Here is a 20,048-nt window from a genome sequence, read left to right as displayed (position 1 = left end):
CAGTAAGCTCCAGCACTCACCTGTTCCGTTTGCCAGATTGTCCATTCAAGCACCCTGTTTGTCAGATGTCCAGCGTTTTCAGTAAGTCCATGGTTTTTTGACTCGTGCCTGTATATTGACCGTGCCTTTGCCTTGTCCCTGCCCGTACCTCTGCTGAGTTTGGATCACTGGTTCTGACTACTGCCTGCTTGACCACGTGTTTGCCTAACGTCTGGTTTATACCAATTAACTCTTAACTAACTTATTTGTTCTAAGTCCTGTCTCCCGAGCTGTGCGTTTGGGTCCTTCACTCCTGTTCGCTCACGTTGAGCCGTGACACTGGGTTTTATATAGACCTTGTCACTACATCCTGCTGCACATCCCACAGAACATTCTGAAACTCACTGACAAACTAATGTCAAAGGAAGGTTTGGAGGTTTGGTTTCCACACAAGGTCCCAGTTGTCCTTCTGAAACCTGCTCTCATTAAGCTCCCAACTGGAATTAGGAATCTAGGTGTAACTGTTACCAAAATTGATCAACAATATTTAAGAAAAAATGTGAAACCTAATGAATAGATTCAAACGACGTAGATAGGTGGGCTACACTCCTACTAGATTTCAGCTCAAGAATAGAATCTATTAAAATGAATGTGCTACTGAAACTCCTATATTTGTGCCAGTCGCTACCACTGGAAATACATCAAAAACAATTTATAACATTGGATAAAATAAATTCACCATTTATTTAGGCAGGAGTTAGACCTATGGTTACATATACTGTAGGACACTTCAACTCCCTAAGGTACAGGGGAGACAGCACTCCCCAACCTGAAACAATACCATGTTACAGCACAAATGTGACACCTCATCGGCTGGTGTGATCCAAAGTCTGAGGCCATGTGGAAACGATTTTGGTGAAAGATTTGGTGGGCTCAATATCTGCCTTGACATTAAAGGAGTCATATCATGCTTTTCATTCTAAAAAATATTAGACTTTAATGTCTCAGTAAGGTCTCTGTAAATTTTCAACCCATAAAACCCTTTAGATCGTCCACACTGCCCCTGTCAATGTGTGGTTTTCACTCTCCATCAGCAAACGCTGTGTTTTCTGGGCGTGTCGCAAGCGAAGCTGCTCACCACACCTCTGTGCGGAAGCGCATACCTTTTTTGTTGTTGTTTTTTTTTTAAATTGGCTCCATGGATACGAGCCACCGCACGGTTAGGATACAATAGGTGGCAGTAGTGCGACATTGAGAATACAATCCACCGCCATCCTCCACAGAAGAAGAAGACCCACTACAGAACTGCCCGATGTTAGCCAGCCAGCTAGTTCGTAGCGTAGTAGAACCATACGTCTACGATCCCGAATCTGACCCTGAAGCTGAAGAGGAGGCTGTTGAAGTCACCACATTTCGGCTGATGCAAGATGTGTCTCATTGGTAATGTCGCATTTACTTCAATTTAATTGATTTATGCAAAGCGACTAGCGGTTGCTAATGCGTATGCTAAAGGGCGTGTGCAGCTTCAATATTCACAACACGACTTACCTGGAAAACTCTCGTTAATAGAAAACACTACTTTAGCTTACATTATACAAATAAATAAGTTTGAGAGCATAGCTGAAATAATATAAATACATTTTACATTTACACATTTCACTGTTTTGTCTTACTTGTGCTGCTGCTCTGACAATTTTATTTAAAAAATGTGCATTAATATTTAGAGCAATCACTGCATGACCTACCTGGGAACAAAAAGCATTGGTTCAAATTATATATTGACCTAACGTATTTTTACTGCTTTTAATTATGTTTTTTGTCATTCATGATAAATTTGACAGTAATATGTCTCTGTATCTAAAGTTGTTACAGGTATCTAGTCTACTGAGGCTAGTGAGCTGGTGCTGAGGATTCCTGGGGTGAAGAATCTGAGTTGCCATCTCTTCATGCTTGGGTTGTAGAAGAAGGCAGTTTCCTGATGGATAAAACACTAAAACACTCATAGTATGATTGATGTAGACCACCTGTAGAATAACTCCTTTACCATTTGAGTAAAAATGTGTTTTTTGTGAGTGCAACACTCATTAAGAATTTTTTTAACTTTATTTATATATAATTTATATGCGTTTTATTTATGGCCGCTTCAACTTTATAGCTTAACATATTAGAAAGAGAAAAACATGTAATTTCAATACTATGATTTCCCAAATAAAAGTGTTTTCCCTTCAGAAACAGAGTTCAGTGAAATACATAATAGTTAAAGCCAACTTTATTGTAAACCAAAAAAATACACCACTACTCCAAAGCTAGAACAAACTGTTACCTTCACACTCCAATGTGCAATGTATAGGTTACTGAGTTAATTAAGAAGTCTGGGGGTTTGAGGACGAAGGAGAAGCTTTTGCAGGGCCTTGCAGACGAAATGCATGAAAGTAGGGTAAACAGGGAGATGTGGTGATCCTTGTTCTCATCACTATTTGGAAGACTGAGCGGAAGCAGTCCTCTACCAGATGGAAGCTGTGGCTGTCCTCACCATCACCTCATCAAAACAAAAGGTACTGCAATCAGAATTGTAGATTAGTGAAATGTTAATTATTATGTAGGTCAAAACCTTCTCTAATGTAAGAACACACAATTCCAGACAGAAAATTAAACCAAACAAGAGGACAGGCCTGTCTGTGCTAAAACAACAGATAAACAGTTGTTACAATTCAAATATAAAATCTAAACAGTATATACCAATTAAAATCTTCTATTACCTATCTTACTGTTGGTACATACAAACTTACATACCTTCACTCCTGAGCTGGGCAGCAGATGTCCGTGTACCAACAGTCTGCAGTGATTTCTCTGTTTGACAGCCTCCTTGCATGTGGGCAACTGGGATTTGCCCTCCTACAGTATAGAAAAGACTGTTACATTTACTGTAAATTGTATTGGTCCTACAAATATAATGGCTATGGTACAAGCTATAGGTAACTGACCAGATAAGCAGCAGGTATTGTAGAGATGTGACTAATTAGCAACTAAGCTTGAAACACAACACAGTAATCATTCCAACTAATCATGTTAGAATTTGATAGAACAATGACATAACCCCAAATCACAAGTTGATTTAGGCTGGACAGGACGGGGTAATAACAAACACAACCGCGTTCTTCTGCAGGTTCTTTTTGTAGCGATCGACCAGCTGTAGCTCTAAAGTGCAAAGGCCTAAAGGCATGCTAACGGCTAACGCAACACACAAACAGGAGCGGCAGCACGTCAACAGGACAAAAGCTCGATCCACCGCTTCCTGCCTGTCGCCGATCGAAGGCCCATCGCTATTAGCTGTTCCCCACACAGGTGTGTGGTTGCACCAACTCAGAGTAGCACATTTGAAAGGGACAAAGGCTCGGTTGACTCACTGTAGCCGTTAGCGACGCTAGCGATTAGCTTGTCTCACATGTGGGTAACTGCATTTTAAACAGACCCAACTATCATATTTAGATATCACAAGTATCAAGCACAAACTTACTACAGCGAGCTAGATCCACCGCTTCCTGTCTGTCGCCGCTGGAAGGGCGATAACGATCAGCTGTTCCCCGCAGGTGTATGTGATTACAGAAAAAGGACAGACGCTAGACCCACCGCTCCCTGCCTGTAGCCGCTCGATGCCGTTAGCCATTAGCTTTTCTCCACACAGGTGTGTGGCTGCAGGAGCCCACATGAGCACATTTGAAGGGGACAAAGGCTCGACTTGCTGTAGCCGTTAGCATAGCTAGCTAGTAACTTGACTCACACATAGGTTACTACATTTTAAACGGACAAACTAACATTTTAAAACATTATAAATATCAAGCATGTACTTACTTCAGTGAGTGGATGACGGACTTTAGGAATAGATCCTTTTTTTTCCAACAGGAGCCGTTAAACAAATCCAGCATTGTACGGACCCTCGTTTGAAATACTGCGGTCAAGTGAGCCGTCGTTCGTTCATCCGTCGTTCAGCCAGCCGCGCTTCAGAAACGTCTTGCGCCCGTATTACACGCTTTACAGCAGAGCACAAAACACGCTCGTCGCGACTTCCTCTTTTCATAGCGACACGTCTGGTCTGTTCAAAATATTGAAAAATACGAAACAAAATATTGCATATATAGAAAAACTGTCGCCTAATAAAGATCTGTATACTTTTACTGTAAAATTAAGCATTTATTAGTATTTAGAACTACCATGTCATACTGTGAAATTTTTATAATTAATAACTTAACTTTGGTGCATAGTTCCAGGCTCAGACCACTTTCCCCTTGTTCTACTAGAGGTGTACTATCACCCCACAAAGATCTGTATATTTTTACTGTATAGTTTTGGATTTATTAGTATTCAAAACTACCATGTCATACTGTAATACAGTCAACTTTAATCATTAATAACTTGACTTTGGTGCATAGTTCCAGGCTCAGACCACTTTCCTCTTGTTCTACTAGAGGTGTACTATCACCACACAAAGATTCTTGTATTTTTACTGTATAGTTTTGGATTTATTAGTATTCAAAACTACCATGTCATACTGTAATACAGTCAACTTTAATCATTAATAACTTGACTTTGGTGCATAGTTCCAGGCTCAGACCACTTTCCTCTTGTTCTACTAGAGGTGTACTATCACCACACAAAGATTCTTGTATTTTTACTGTATAGTTTTGGATTTATTAGTATTCAAAACTACCATGTCATACTGTAATACAGTCAACTTTAATCATTAATAACTTGACTTTGGTGCATAGTTCCAGGCTCAGACCACTTTCCTCTTGTTCTACTAGAGGTGTACTATTACCCCACAAAGATCTGTATATTTTTACTGTATAGTTTAGGATTTATTAGTATTCAAAACTACCAGTTCATACTGTAACTGTATAGGCCGTATAGTCAACTTTAATGATCAATAACTTGACTTTGGTGCATAGTTCCAGGCCCAGACCACTTTCTCCTATTTCTGCTAGATGTGTACTATCATCACACAAAGATTCGTGTATTTTTACTGTATAGTTTAGGATTTATTAGTATTCAAAACTACCATGTCATACTGTAATACAGTCAACTTTCATGATTAATAACTTGACTTTGGTGCATAGTTCCAGGCTTAGACCACTTTCTCCTTATTCTACTAGTGATGTGCTATCACCACACAAAGATTTGTGTATTTTTACAGTATAGTTTAGGATTTAGCAGTACTTGAAAGTACTATGTCATACTGTAATACAGTCAACTTTGATGATCAATAACTTGACTTTGGTGCATAGTTCCAGGCTCAGACCACATTCCCCCTGATCTACTAGAGATGTACTATCACCACACAAAGATTTGTGTATTTTTACTGTATAGTTTTGGATTTATTAGTATTCAAAACTTCCAGGTCATACTGTAATACTCTATGGGCCTTATATTCAACTATGATGATGAATAACTTGACTTTAGTGCATAATGCCAGGCCCGGATTATGTCACTTTTCATATAAAAAACTGTGAGTGAGGCTAAGCACACACACATTAAATCCTTTTATTACCATCTGTTAGGACTCCAAAGTGTGACTTTTAATATTGAAACTAAATGTTTAATGTTTAATATAAAGTCATTGAACAGTCAAAAACTGAATATTTATGTGTGAAACATACATTAACGTGGTGGAGGAGTTTGTGTGCCTGAATGACCCCGGGAGCTATGTTGTCGTAGGCTAAATGCCCCTGGTAGGGTCTCCCAAGGCAAACAGGTCCTGGGCTGGGCTGAACTGGAGGAAGTGTCCGGAGAGAGGGAAGTTTGGAGTTTGCTTAGACTGTTGCCCCCGCGACCGCCCCCAGAAAAAGCGGTTGAAAATGGATGGATACTGAAATCGTTATTTGTTCTCATTAAACCATTTCCCATGTCTGGAGTTTGTTTTATCAAAGTTATTGCCGTCTCTGTTCTTACACATTGTAATATCTAGTTTTGAACACTAAAATGTAAATACAAAATGTATATAACCAAATATTCAGGATTAGATTTAATGCAATTATTCTCTCTTCACAATACAGACTTAAAACAATAAAAAAGAAAGTTACACACTACACTGTTTGTAGTGCAGTACTTATTGGTTTTATGCTTGACTGTAAGGGCCATATTTCAGCATAACATGGTACTACTAAAATCCTAAACTATACAGTAAAAGTACACAGATCTTTGTGGGGTGATAGTACATCTCTAGTAGATCATGGGGAATGTGGTCTGAGCGTGGAACTATGCACCAAAGTCAAGTTATTAATCATGAAAGTTGACTGTATTACAGTATGACATGGTAGTTTTGAATACTAATAAATCCTAAACTATACAGTAAAAATACACGAATCTTTGTGTGGTGATAGTACACATCTAGTAGAACAAGGGGAAAGTGGTCTGGGCCTGGAACTATGCACCAAAGTCAAGTTATTGATCATTAAAGTTGACTATACGGCCTATACAGTTACAGTATGAACTGGTAGTTTTGAATACTAATAAATCCAAAACTATACAGTAAAAATATACAGATCTTTGTGGGGTAATAGTACACCTCTAGTAGAACAAGAGGAAAGTGGTCTGAGCCTGGAACTATGCACCAAAGTCAAGTTATTAATGATTAAAGTTGACTGTATTACAGTATGACATGGTAGTTTTAAATACTAATAAATCCTAAACTGTACAGTAAAAATACACGAATCTTTGTGTGGTGATAGTACATCTCTAGTAGAACAAGAGGAAAGTGGTCTGAGCCTGGAACTATGCACCAAAGTCTAGTTATTAATGATTAAAGTTGACTGTATTACAGTATGACATGGTAGTTTTGAATACTAATAAATCCAAAACTATACAGTAAAAATACAAGAATCTTTGTGTGGTGATAGTACACTTCTAGTAGAACAAGGGGAAAGTGGTCTGAGCCTGGAACTATGCACCAAAGTCTAGTTATTAACGATTAAAGTTGACTATACGGCCCATACAGTTACAGTATGACTTGGTAGTTTTGAATACTAATAAATCCTAAACTGTACAGTAAAAATACACGAATCTTTGTGTGGTGATAGTACAGTTCTAGTAGAACAAGGGGAAAGTGGTCTGAGCCTGGAACTATGCACCAAAGTCTAGTTATTAACGATTAAAGTTGACTATACGGCCCATACAGTTACAGTATGACTTGGTAGTTTTGAATACCAATAAATCCTAAACTATACAGTAAAAATACACGAATCTTTGTGTGATGATAGTACACATCTAGCAGAAATAGGAGAAAGTGGTCTGGGCCTGGAACTATGCACCAAAGTCAAGTTATTGATTATCAAAGTTGACTGTATTACAGTATGACATAGTACTTTCAAGTACTGCTAAATCCTAAACTATACAGTAAAAATACATGAATTTTTGTGGGGTGATAGTACAGTTCTAGTAGAACAAGGGGAAAGTGGTCTGGGCCTGGAACTATGCACCAAAGTCTAGTTATTAACGATTAAAGTTGACTATACGGCCTATACAGTTACAGTATGACTTGGTAGTTTTGAATACCAATAAATCCTAAACTATACAGTAAAAATACACGAATCTTTGTGTGATGATAGTACACATCTAGCAGAAATAGGAGAAAGTGGTCTGGGCCTGGAACTATGCACCAAAGTCAAGTTATTGATTATTAAAGTTGACTATACGGCCTATACAGTTACAGTATGAACTGGTAGTTTTGAATACTAATAAATCCTAAACTATACAGTAAAAATACACGAATCTTTGTGTGGTGATAGTACAGTTCTAGTAGAACAAGGGGAAAGTGGTCTGAGCCTGGAACTATGCACCAAAGTCAAGTTATTAATGATCAAAGTTGACTGTATTACAGTATGACATGGTAGTTTTGAATACTAATAAATCCAAAACTATACAGTAAAAATACACAGATCTTTGTGGGGTGGTAGTACACCTCTAGTAGAACAAGGGGAAAGTGGTCTGAGCCTGGAACTATGCACCAAAGTTAAGTTATTAATTATAAAAGTTTCACAGTATGACATGGTAGTTTTAAATACTAATAAATGCTTAATTTTACAGTAAAAGTATACAGATCTTTATTAGGCGACAGTTTTTCTATATATGCAATATTTTGTTTCGTATTTTTCAATATTTTGAACAGACCAGACGTGTCGCTATGAAAAGAGGAAGTCGCGACGAGCGTGTTTTGTGCTCTGCTGTAAAGCGCGTAATACGGGCGCAAGACGTTTCTGAAGCGCGGCTGGCTGAACGACGGATGAACGAACGACGGCTCACTTGACCGCAGTGTTTGAAATGCACATACGTATAAATGCTGAGGCAGTGTTTCTGGCACCGGTCCGTTAAAAATAAAAGTGACCCACAAATCCTCACTTGTTGATCCCTTGTTAAAGTGAATAGACTTTGGTGTTGGTTAGAACACCTAAGAACCGAACTATTTCTATGGGAGGACTTGGGCGCTGCCGTGCTGGTCTGTTCACGGTGAGTGAGAGGGGGGAAATGGCGGAAGTCCAGTTTTGGTTCGGGATCATTGTGGGGGTGGTGGTTCAGGATTTGCAAGGAGAACTTTCAACCAGTATGACGAAACCTGGGGAACGGCCTCAGAGTAGGTCGTGGCTGTTTTCATTGGATGAGAAAATTTACGTTTTCAAAATGTGAAAAAAGCAGGAAATGCATTTCTACCGTGCTCAGTGTGTGTATATGTGACCCATAGAGTCATAGGGACGCTCCAAAATGTCTAAAAAGTGGATTTTGCATGATATGGGCCCTTTAAAGATGGCCATAACTTGTAAATAACTATAAAATTAAAGATCAATTAAGCCTAGGTAAAACCAGACATGGAATAACAACATGGAAAACCTTGTAGAGTGAAGGGAACTGGAGAGTTTTCAAAATCTATTACTATCTTCAAGTACAGAACTATTAGAATAAGATGATCAGGAGAGATCCCTCCACACAAATAATAGAGAAAGCATCTATAGGGTAGTGTTAAAATAATTATATCAACATGTTTTAAAGGATTAAGGAGTACTGCTAGGCAAACAACATATTACATAAAAGAAAAATGGGAAAATAATATTACGGTAGATACAGAATGGAAACCATCAACCCACATGCCCAAATCCTCTGTCTTACCTGGACAACTTCCTCCCCATAACTCATATGGAGTTAACCTCAATAATTAACTCTTCCAAGTCGTCCACTTGTCTTTTAGATCCAATCCCAACCAGATTACTCAAAGAAGTTCTACCTTTAATCAGCTCATCCATATTAAATCAAATCAACCAATCTTTACAACTAGGCTATGTACCACAGGCTTTTAAGGTGGCTGTGGTCAAACCTCTATTGAAAAAACCAACCCTTGACCCTGGACAACTAGCCAACTATAGGCCCATTTCAAATTTACCCTTTATTTCCAAGATTCTGGAAAAAATCGTGGCTAAACAATTATCTGACCACCTTAGTGGGAATAACCTGTACGAAGTTTTTCAGTCAGGATTTAGAAAACATCATAGCACAGAAACAGCTCTGGTTAGAGTCACTAATGATCTTCTATTAGCTTCGGACAATGGTCTAGTTTCTGTCCTTGTCCTGTTAGATCTTAGTGCTGCATTTGATACAATTGATCATAACATTCTATTACAGACACTAGAACATAGAATCGGGATTAATGGAACAGCATTGGGATGGTTTAAATCCTATTTGTTGAACAGATTCCAGTTTGTTCATGTTAATGATAAATTCTCCACACGCACAAGGATTAGCTATGGAGTTCCACAGGGTTCTGTGCTGGGTCCAATTCTGTTTAGCCTATACATGTCTCCTCTAGGTGAGATTATTAGAAAGCATTCTATTAATTTTCATTTTTACGCAGATGATACTCAGCTATATATGTCCTTGGAACCAAATGAAACAGATCAACTAGTCAAAATTCAGGGTTGTTTAAAAGACATCAAATCCTGGATGTCCCAAAACTTCCTTCAACTAAACTCAAATAAAACCGAGATTCTTATTGTTGGGCCTAAAAATCTGAGAGAGACACTATTGAGTCAGATAGCCACCCTGGATGGCATAACATTAGCTTCAGATTCTACTGTGAGGAACCTTGGTGTCATGTTTGACCAGGATCTCTCTTTTACATCGTACATTAAACAAATCTCCAGAACCGCCTACTTCCACCTTAGAAATATAGTTAAAATCAGAAGCATCGTCTCTCAGAGTGATGCAGAGAAACTGATCCATGCATTTGTTACCTCTAGGCTGGACTACTGTAACTGCTTACTCATAGGATGTCCTAACAGCTCCTTAAAAAGCCTACAGCTCATTCAAAATGCTGCAGCCAGAGTTCTGACAGGATTTAGAAAGAGAGATCACATTTCTCCTACATTAGCTTCTCTGCACTGGCTGCCTGTAAAATGTAGGATAGAATTTAAAATTCTCCTACTCACATACAAAGTACTCAATGATAAAGCTCCTTCTTATCTTAAAGACCTTATAGTTCCTTATGCTCCCAGCAGAACACTTTGTTCTCAGAGCGCTGGGCTACTTGTGGTTCCTAGAGTCTTTAAATGTAAAACGGGAGGCAGAGCTTTTAGCTACCAAGCTCCTCTCCTCTGGAACCAGCTCCCTCTTCAGGTTCGAGAAGCTGACACACTCTCCACCTTTAAGATTAGGCTTAAAACCTTCCTTTTTGATAAAGCTTATAGTTAGAGATGGTTCAGGTCACTGGCAATTATTGTTAGTCACAGGAACCATCTCTTAGTTAAGCTGCAATAGACATAGACTGCTGGGGGACTTAATTTATACACTGAGCTCCTCTGTTTCCTTCTACCTCTTCTGTCCAATAACCTCCCATCATTGTTCTGTGTTCAACTAACCTTGTCTCTTTCTGTCCATTAGTTGTGCTTCCCCCCCCGCTCTTTCTCCCTCTCTGTCCTCACCCACAGGTATCATTGGACTCAAAGTTTGGTGTCTGTGATGGGCAGCTGCGGATCCAACCATCCTGCCTGCATCCAGTCCCTGGTCCTACCATCCTGCCTGTGCTCTGTTGTTGCTTGTTGCTGTTGCTGTGCTTTTCTATCTCTCTATCCTCTCACCCCAACCGGTCGAGGCAGATGGCCGCCCACATCCAGTCTGGTTCTGCTGGAGGTTTCTTCCTCGTTAGAGAGGGAGTTTTTCCTCTCCACTGTTGCTGTCAAATTAAATGCTTGCTGTATGTGGGATTTGTTGGGTTTAGTTGTGTGAGGTTTTAAACCTTACTTTGTAAAGTGCCTTGAAATAACTTTGTTGTGATTTGGCGCTATATAAATAAAATTGAATTGAATTGAATTGAAAACATGCAGGTGTGGAGGGAGTTTGATCTGATCATTCATTACACAAGAATCACAAGAATGATCAGCAAATGTCTTAAAAAATAATTATTACAAAATAATTATTTTTTGGAAAAAGATGATTAAGAAAATTGAAAAAAAGTATTTCATCAGATTCTTGTCACAATCCGAGGTTTCTTGTAGGTTCATTTCCTCTTTTATTTTGTGCATTGTCACACCAGGTTTAGTTCTCACTTTATTTTCGGTCATTGGTCTCCAGCTGCCACCAATCTGTCATCAGCCTCAGTGTTTAGTCGCCAGTACTCACACCTCCTCTATCGTTGTGTTTTGTACCTGGTTCCAGCGTTACCTAGTCTGCAGTTCTTGTTACCAAGGTCATTGTTTGGGCTTCCCTTGCCTGTACCGTAGCCTTACTTGCCTGCGACCTCGCCTTCACCTGCTCCTTTTGTGCTGGCGCCATTCTGCCTCCGTGTATCCTGACTACGAGTGTGCATTGAACCCTTACCGTTCACCTGTCTGCCTCCTGTGCTGTGCATGTGGGTCCGCCATCTTGGAAACCGCCTTCGTGACAACTTTAACTTTGAAAATGGTAGCATGCAAAGGGAAGACGCATCCCTAATGAAAAAAATAGTTGTAGCTGACAAAAAGGTAATAACACAGATGGCGTAAACCCTGAGGTCCCCCAATGCAAGAGGAGTGGAAGCAGACAAGGAAACATCTGTCTGGTGCTGTGACACCCCGACAAACACAAATGGACAAGAGCCACAAGAGAGCAGCAACGTCAACACTCAAACTGACTGGGTAACGATACCGGTCCTACCTATCAGATACCCTCTTGTTACAAAATATGAATAAAAAGGTGGGACTCTGGGGGCGTGCGATAAGGCCTCACACTCACTCTCTCAGGTTGTGGATTCGGGCCTCCAGCAGGCCTCCGTTGATCACTGGGGGGCCCTGGGGCTTGTGTGGGGCCTCGGCCTCTGCTGGGTTTCCTGAGTCAGGGACACAGACAACAGACAGAAGGTAAACACTACAAGTGATGCCGACCTGCAGTTCAGCGACAGGGTTCCAACGGCCTCCGAGCGGCTTCATGCAGGAGAAGCTAAATACTGTAGCAGGACTTTACAGCAGTTTGTGGCTGTGCTTCCTCTGAGGAAAGATGAATCCACCAATACTCAATGAATGAGAGGAGCCAGCAGCTTGGCTTCATTACTAAACCCTGAAGCAGGCCAACAGGAAGAGACGGTCCGGAGGGGAAACGTCAGACAACGTGTACGGCCTCAGGCTGAGGTGATGAGGCGGGTCGCGTCATTTTCTGGTTAACACATAACACATCCGCGTGTCAAACAGCTGCTTATTCATTGACCGAACCGTGTCAAGGCTCGCAGTGAGCGGACAGGGGTGAGGGACCCAAACGCACAGCTGAGGAAACAGGCTCAAGCAGAAACCAGGTTTATTTATCATAATCTAGACGGCGGCAAAAACAGGAGTCGGGCAGGCGATGATCACGATATCCAGCAGAGGTACAGGCAGGGACAAGGCAAAAACACAGTTAGAGCAGGGACGAGTCAGAACCAGAGTATTACTTAGACACGGATTGTAGGTTGACTAACTGGGTACACGACAAACGGCTATCTGGCAAACAGAACAGGTGAGTGCTGGAGCTTAAATGCTGGAAACTTAGTACTGAAGGAAAACAGCTGACAGGGCAGTTACCAGGAACGTAAAGCAGGCAAAAGACATGACAGAACAGAAACCGGAAACACTACCAAAATAAAACAGGAAATGAACTTCCTGTACGCGATTCACAGCAGAAGGGCCCAACAGCAGCCCAGCAGACAGCGTGTGCATAGTGGACGTGTGTGACTCACCACTCGACTCCTCCTCCAGAACCTCCTGCATGTGCTTCATCATGGCCTCCAGCTCGCTGACCTGACGACAACAACCATGTGTTATCCGTTGACTTGTGTGGACACATGCAGTGACCGGCTCAGGCTGCGCGGTTGGTCTACAACACAACGCTCTGCTCTGCTGGACAAAAACCTTGGCAACATTGCAACTAAAGAGCATTGTGAATACGTTATATCATCACATACATTTCAAAAGCAGCAAACGATGATGTTCATTTGCTTCACAGTCCAATTATAGTCAAGTTACATGACGTTATTTAAAGCCAAACAGTCCTTATGAGGCTGCTGCAGTGTAGGTAGAGAAGGCATCTGTTCCTGTTTAATCGGGTGCAGGGCTCATCACAGGCTCACACTCATAAACCGTCCAGTACATGAAGCCAGCTGCGTTTGTGCCTAAAGCGGCCTCAGGTCAGGCTCCAGTAACTAAACCACCAGGAGTTAAGTTAAAGTTAACTGTTGGGACCTTTCTACAGGACGTCTCCAGCCCTGGTTGTTCCAACTGACTGATTCATAGATATTCCTTCAGAAACTAGGGCAGGATAATAAAATGCAGTGGAAGCTGGAGTCCGTCCAGCAGCAGCGGATCTTCAGGGATTCATCCTGCTGCTCTGTTCACCTGATTACACAGAGATGGAGCTGCTCCCGCTGAGACGCTTTCACTTCGCCACTAATGAACCATGAATCCTATTTGTCACTATCCAGGACAATAAACTGCCGTCGTCCTCGTCAGTGTTACTCCAATAACTGAACAGGAAGTCAACTGATGAAACGCTGCAGTTATGATTAAATATGAAAACCAGAGAACACACAGGAGGAAGAAGAAGCCAGAGAGAATGGGAGTAAAACACATGACATGTGGTCGACCGCATGAGTCCGGTGTGATCATCATCCACACAGTGAACAGAACTGGCACAAGCTGCTGGGCTGCTTTGGTGTGGTTCTGGGAGAGGCCCGTTACCATGAAACTGCCAGCATCAGAGGGGTGGCTCCACTCACCAGACCAGACACAGGAAGCGAGAACACTGAACCCAGATCAGAGTAATGACCCCCTCATAGTTAGTCTCCACCATGATCCTGGACTCAGTTTCACTAATTATCCAGTTTGGCTTTGTTTCCTCTCTGCTCTTCTTTCCTGTCATCGCTATCTGCAGTGACAAATAGGTTTAATCTCCCTCAGCCTCCTATTTTCTCTGAGCCCTGACCACAATTTGGCTGCAGCGTTCAAGGCCCTTTACTCTGAGCACACTTCATTTCACTCGTCCTCTGAGACCCGTGGCCCAAAGTGGCTGAATGGTCCCGAGCTGCAGAGCTGCTGTTTACTGGGAAATGGAATGGGACCCGTGCATTAGCTACAGGCCCAGGTGTGGACAGGCTATGAGACACCCACACACTCATCTGCATGACGAGAAGCTGAGTAGACACTACAAACCGAGGTGAAGAGCTGACCTGACTCTGTCCAAGTCCAGCCCAGATACAAACATACTGTAAAGCACAAGAGGCAGCTCTGAGGATGGAGGTCACACCACCTAACCAAGAGCACATGATGTGCTGGAGATGCAGATGGCCGCCCACATCCAGCCTGGTTCTGCTGGAGGTTTCTTCCTCGTTAGAGAGGGAGTTTTTCCTCTCCACTGTTGCTGTCAAATTAAATGTTTGCTGTATGTGGGATTTGTTGGGTTTAGTTGTGTGAGGTCCTAAACCTTACTTTGTAAAGTGCCTTGAGATAATTCTGTTGTGATTTGGAGCTACATAAAATTGAATTGAATTGAATTGAGATGCAGAGTTTTAATTCTAGGTCACAATGATACAAAGTGAAAGTAGTGAGGAAGGAGGAAGAAAGTAACGTGGACTGAACCATGATTTGCAACACAAGTTTGGTGTTAGATGACTGATTCGAGCTGAACCTGGTTCATTTTACATCAGACGTGCTGGTGGAGTCACTGATCATCCGAGCTTCATCAGTCTGAGCTGGAGACCACAGACTCAGCGTCATTCTGCTTCCCTCTCACTACACTGTACAGTATCTGCTAAGGTGCAGAATACTAAAGTTCAGGACTGCATAAATTAACTCATTAACAGATAAAGAAAAATGCACTAATGCACTTTTGGAATATTTGTCCTGGCAGTAAATAGGCGTCTAATAAGACTCAGCGCTGGTCAGGACGGCCCGTCCTTGTGACTCTAATTAGGTTTTACTGGGAGAACCACGGTTACAGCAAACGAAGCTCTCCAACGTTCAGCTAATTAGACCAGCAGCTGGAATCAAAGCCTCTCCACAGCTCCATGCTAACACACACTCTACTCTGCTACTAATTAGTGAACTCAGCAGCATGTTTCTATTCAGCAGCAGATAATGATGACAATGAGCTGAAGGTAAAGGTTCTACGTCTTTCACTGAATTAGTAAACAACTGGTGGAACAACACACTGACACAAATACAGAATTATTGTTGGAAGCTTTTTCCATTAACACTAACTCTTCTGGAGAATTTAAAGGTTCAGCGAAAGGAGAGAAGCTAAAAGCGACTCACCTGTGGGTCAGACAAGTGAAGCGTCGCTGCCGGCTTTTCCGTCTCCTCCTCGTCTGAGCATGAGTCGAATCCGTCCTGGTTGTAATAAACTTCGGCGGCCTGAGGGTCCTCTGGGATACCTGCACACAGGGAACGGGCTCTTTACCAGTTACACCACCACCGTGGTGTCCAGAAAGCACAAGCTCCTAAAGGACTAAAGGACTGTTCTGATTTACTACAGGCTGGATTTATAAACTCTAGAACCTTGGCTTCTACACAGTTTGTGGAGCAGCTGAAAGCTGTATAGCACTTCTGGAGGCTCAGCAGAGCAGCTGGGAGCCTTCGCCTTCGTCCTACAGCACCGTACCAGCAGAAGTCTCCCTCGACAGAGTTAAAAGATCAAGGATGTTTACAATAATGCATGTGTCTAAAATGTCCAATCGCACAGCTGGGATCAGACGGCGGCGGGTCAATGAAGAAAAAGGAAGGCGTTGGAAGGTGCTGAGCTCCCCTTCTACAACAGCAGAACCATCAGAACCGAGCTGAGCTCTGCCGTGACATGGACCATGAAAGACCACCAACAACTGCAGTACTTCAGTCCAGATTAAAATCAACAGAATCCACACGCAGCTGGAAAGACAGTCTAGATCTTTTCTAGTGAGTTTCTTTCACAGCTTGACTGACCACTCGTGTTTTACTTTAATAAACGTCTCCAGTGAAGTGACGCTTTTCACCCCGAGGCTCAGCTGCTTTAGCTGAAGCTGAAAATATTTAGTGACGCCACTGAGGCCCCTAAACCCAAACAGACCTGAGGTGCTGGAGTCTCGAAGGAGTCGACTCGGACCCATCTGACCCCTATCAGCTTTTGGCTGATGAGCACAGTTTGAGGCTCAGGAGGCTGGAAAAGCTCCTGGGACGATGAAGACCAAAGACAAGGCGCTTGTTGTCTGAAGACGACACTAAGTAAAAGATACCAAGTCTGAATATTATACCAAAGCCTGAGGCGCATGTGCAAATACACAATCAGGTCAATATTTTAAATAAGGACACGTGATGACGTAAAAAAAGAAAAGGTTCATGTCTCTGATAACTAAGCGCAGGTTAGTGGAGGTTCCAGGTCGCTCATTAGCCAAAGCCAAGTCAAGCTGCGACTGCAAAACGGGAGCACGTCATGTTTTGGAACGAAATGAGGCCAGTGACAAAGAGGAGGAAACCTGTGAAACGTAAGGACAGTAAGAGACGCTGGCGTTTAGACATTTTTCAAACTTTTAAGGTCATTCAAGGTGGAAATCATTTTGTTGGTGTTGGATGTCAGGACGCTCTCTCAGGGAGCGTGTGGTAAAGCGATGACGTAATCGGACCTCCATCATCACGTCCAGCAGAGCCCGGGCCGTTCTTCAGATGGACAGTCAGTCACAGAGCTCCACCCGCTGACAGATGACCTGCAGGCTGATGGAAACGCTGAGCGCCGGTGCACAGCGTCTGATCAGAGGAAACGGATCCCGACGGGTCCAGATTCTGACGGCTGGGGTGGAGGGCAGCACCCGGGTGATGCTGGTTCTACACTACGCTACACACGCGCTTCAGACACGCGGAGTCAAAGCGTCAGCACCTCGTCTTCACAAAGTTTAAAGCAACCAGGAGCTAAAACTCTGCAGACACCAGTTGTGTCAGATCATTCAACAGCACCTGCCCAAAGTACATGCTTCAAAGTAGAAAACAAATCAGCCAGATTCACAGTACGTTTGAAGCCAAAGGAGCAGATATGAACAGAACTTCTGTTCACTCCAGTTCCTGCTACATGTACAGCTACACCAAACCTGGTTCTTCCCCTAGGCTTTGATGCACTTGTGCCAACAACCCCAGGACCTGGATGTCTAGTGCCGTGAAGCCGTGTGGGAGCTTTGTGATGAGCCCCTCTGACCAGCAGGCGCCTGCTCTGTTCATGTAGTCTTTAATGTTTCTGAAGCTGCAGCATGTTTGATTTAAATATTAGAAATCTATTTTTCGTCTTTAGCAGATAAAATCTGAATGTGTGACCTACTTAGTACGAGTCTGATAAATGCCCCTCTCACCGTAGACATCGGCTTCAAACTCCTGCTTCCTCATTGGTGGAGAGCACCCTGCTGAGCTGCGATTCTGCATGCTGATTGGAAGACTCTTACAGGCTCCGCCCTCCTGTTGGTTGATGGAGACAGCTAATTGACTAAAGGAACCCAGTGGACTTCCTCTGATGTTTAACAGACTCAGGAGGTTTTAGTTAATTAACCTGGAGGAGCATTAATTCAACGTAAGCCCTGCGAGACTCAAATGTCGAAGAATTCATCTTGTCTTACGCTGAGAACGTCCAGGCTGATGTTCTCAAAGTGGCGGCTCCTCAGCTCCGTCCGGCGGGCGTGGATCTCTCTGTATTTCTCCTCTGCCAGGTTTCTGTAGTGACACACAGGTCGGGTCAAGAGGTTTTCAGGCATGTGAACCAGACCAGCCTCACATCCAGTGACGTTCCTACACTGCACAGCTGGCACCAGGGTGGAGCAGCAGCGTCCTATTCGAGGGCAGCTGAGGTGCTGAGCGACATGTCAGTCATTTCATCAGTGCGAGAGGCAGAGACGCGAGGAGCCGCCACAGGAAACCCTACTATTTGTCCACAGTGGTCTCCGTTTTGGACCTTTGGAGTCAGTCAGAGCAATGAGACATCCTCTGACTACAGTCACTGCTGCACAGACGACCATTCAAGGCCTGAAAGCTGTCATTTAGAGGAGGGATTAGCTCCATTCAGGAGTCCTCCCACAGCCGCCACCGCCTCACATGAGCTCGGGTTCACCACTCGGACAGACTGGTCCCAAAGCCACTCCAGGGCGAACGTGAAGCGCCATCACTGCCCCAGGATTCTGCTCTGTGTCTGAGTGACTTAATGAGGCAGCTACGCTCAAACCCAGCGAGTGCATGTGATTCTGCTTTCCTTCTGCCACTCATCCTGAACGTGCTGTTAGCTGCTGACAGTGACGACGTGTTGCTCTGTTGAAATATCTTCTTGGTTAATAACAGAAGCTCTGTAACAAACCATGATCCTCCAGACAATCATCTCCTACTTAAACTGTTAAACTAGAGCTCAGCTCGTCGCCTCTGCAGGCGACTCCACGAGGACCCAATAACCCCATTACAGTAACAGTGATCAGCTGATCTTGGTCCAGGCCCTAGAGTTTCAGGCCGTTTCAGTGAAATCAGCAGCTTACAGTGAATCCTGCTGGGTTTCAGCTCCGTCACACTTGACTGAAATCGCTCATTACTTGTCAGAGGAGCTTTAACGGCTGCAGTTCCGCTGCTGTTACCTGAGTCTTCTCGCCTTCTCATCAGCTGCCTGCAGTTTGCGGAGCCTCATTCTCTCTCGAGGCGTCATCTTCTCCACCTCTGCCTTCTCTCTCAGCGTCTGCAGGTGAACCTTCGTCTGCCTGGAGGAAACACGCAAACACACCTGTCAGTCATCTGTCCAGCAGACATGCATTTGGATAGGATAGAATATGACTCTACTAATGGCACAATGGGCAAATGTTTGTGTTTTCAGGGTAATAAGCTGGTGTAAATCCACTATCTTATTATTCATAGTAATCCGTTTACAACGCAAAGCTGTGTCAGGCAATCCATCCTCAGTCAAAGCAGCCGCTTACTCCAGAGAAGCAACAGTATTTTAATACTGCGAACGAGAGGGAAGGCGAGGAAATCCAGAGCAAAACAGAAGGTTATGAAGGAACAGCAAACAGATCAAATACTGTAGAAGAAAAGCACAGAAGGAGCAGGAGACGGTGGAGGAGCAGAAGGTAATGAAAGAGGAAGTGAATGAGAGAGAGAGGAAAAGAAAGGAACGAGGAAGAGTTATTCATCTCACATCTTCTTGGCGATGAGTTCAGCATCTCTGACTCCTCCAGACGACAGACAATCAGATCTGTCCTTCATCTTCTGAAAGGAAAGGGAGCCTTTTATGGGGAGGACAACATGCTGATGGTCATACATCTTGGTGTAGACAGGTGCATTATGGGTCAACGTGAGGGCCAACACCTACACCTACACCAGGCTGCCAGGATCCTCATTCAATGTCATCCATGAGTTTGACTCTGGACGATCGGTTTTTCTGCAGCATGTAAAGGTCCAAGAGTTCAACCTTCTTGTGTTGCCGTGCATCAGCCTGTGATTGACAGGTGTCATTCATCTAGCTTTTATAAAAACGTACGCATACATCTGTGCACGTCAATGTGCTACCTTTCTTATTCCAGCTGAAAGTCTCTCTAATGTCCCACAGTGCCT

The 20,048-nt window shown here is 43.0% G+C and overlaps 1 protein-coding gene and 1 long non-coding RNA gene across 13 annotated transcripts in view; both read right to left on the bottom strand.

Annotated features, from left to right (window-relative positions):
• nek11 (NIMA-related kinase 11) overlaps positions 1-20,048 on the bottom strand; it is a 32,591-nt gene that overhangs the window by 3,306 nt on the left and 9,237 nt on the right. For 3 of the 11 annotated variants that reach the window (XM_055503373.1, XM_055503372.1, XM_055503379.1), the window contains 7 exons: positions 19,633-19,703; positions 19,079-19,198; positions 18,083-18,176; positions 17,822-17,924; positions 15,768-15,886; positions 13,201-13,370; positions 12,226-12,327 (listed from right to left, as the gene is read on the bottom strand). In XM_055503373.1, coding sequence (XP_055359348.1) covers positions 12,226-12,327; positions 13,201-13,370; positions 15,768-15,886; positions 17,822-17,924; positions 18,083-18,176; positions 19,079-19,198; positions 19,633-19,703 — 779 coding nt within the window. Of the gene's footprint in view, positions 1-12,225; positions 12,328-13,198; positions 13,371-15,767; positions 15,887-17,821; positions 17,925-18,082; positions 18,177-19,078; positions 19,199-19,632; positions 19,704-20,048 lie in introns of all 11 variants that reach the window. The other 8 variants (XM_029128333.3, XM_055503375.1, XM_055503376.1 and 5 more) reach the window with 8 other exon arrangements.
• Positions 2,231-3,927, bottom strand: LOC129603202 (uncharacterized). 2 transcript variants are annotated; one of them, XR_008692913.1, is made up of 3 exons: positions 3,832-3,927; positions 2,773-2,874; positions 2,231-2,537 (listed from the first exon to the last, which is right to left on the bottom strand). It is a non-coding gene; the product is annotated as an uncharacterized LOC129603202 (long non-coding RNA). The 2 variants fall into 2 exon arrangements; XR_008692912.1 differs by lacking the exon at positions 3,832-3,927 and adding an exon at positions 3,497-3,825.

Source organism: Betta splendens, chromosome 16 (assembly GCF_900634795.4).
Source record: "Betta splendens chromosome 16, fBetSpl5.4, whole genome shotgun sequence".
Taxonomy (NCBI): Eukaryota; Metazoa; Chordata; class Actinopteri; order Anabantiformes; family Osphronemidae; genus Betta; species Betta splendens.
Note: the sequence above shows the minus strand (reverse complement) of the source record. Positions and strands in the feature narration are given on the sequence as shown.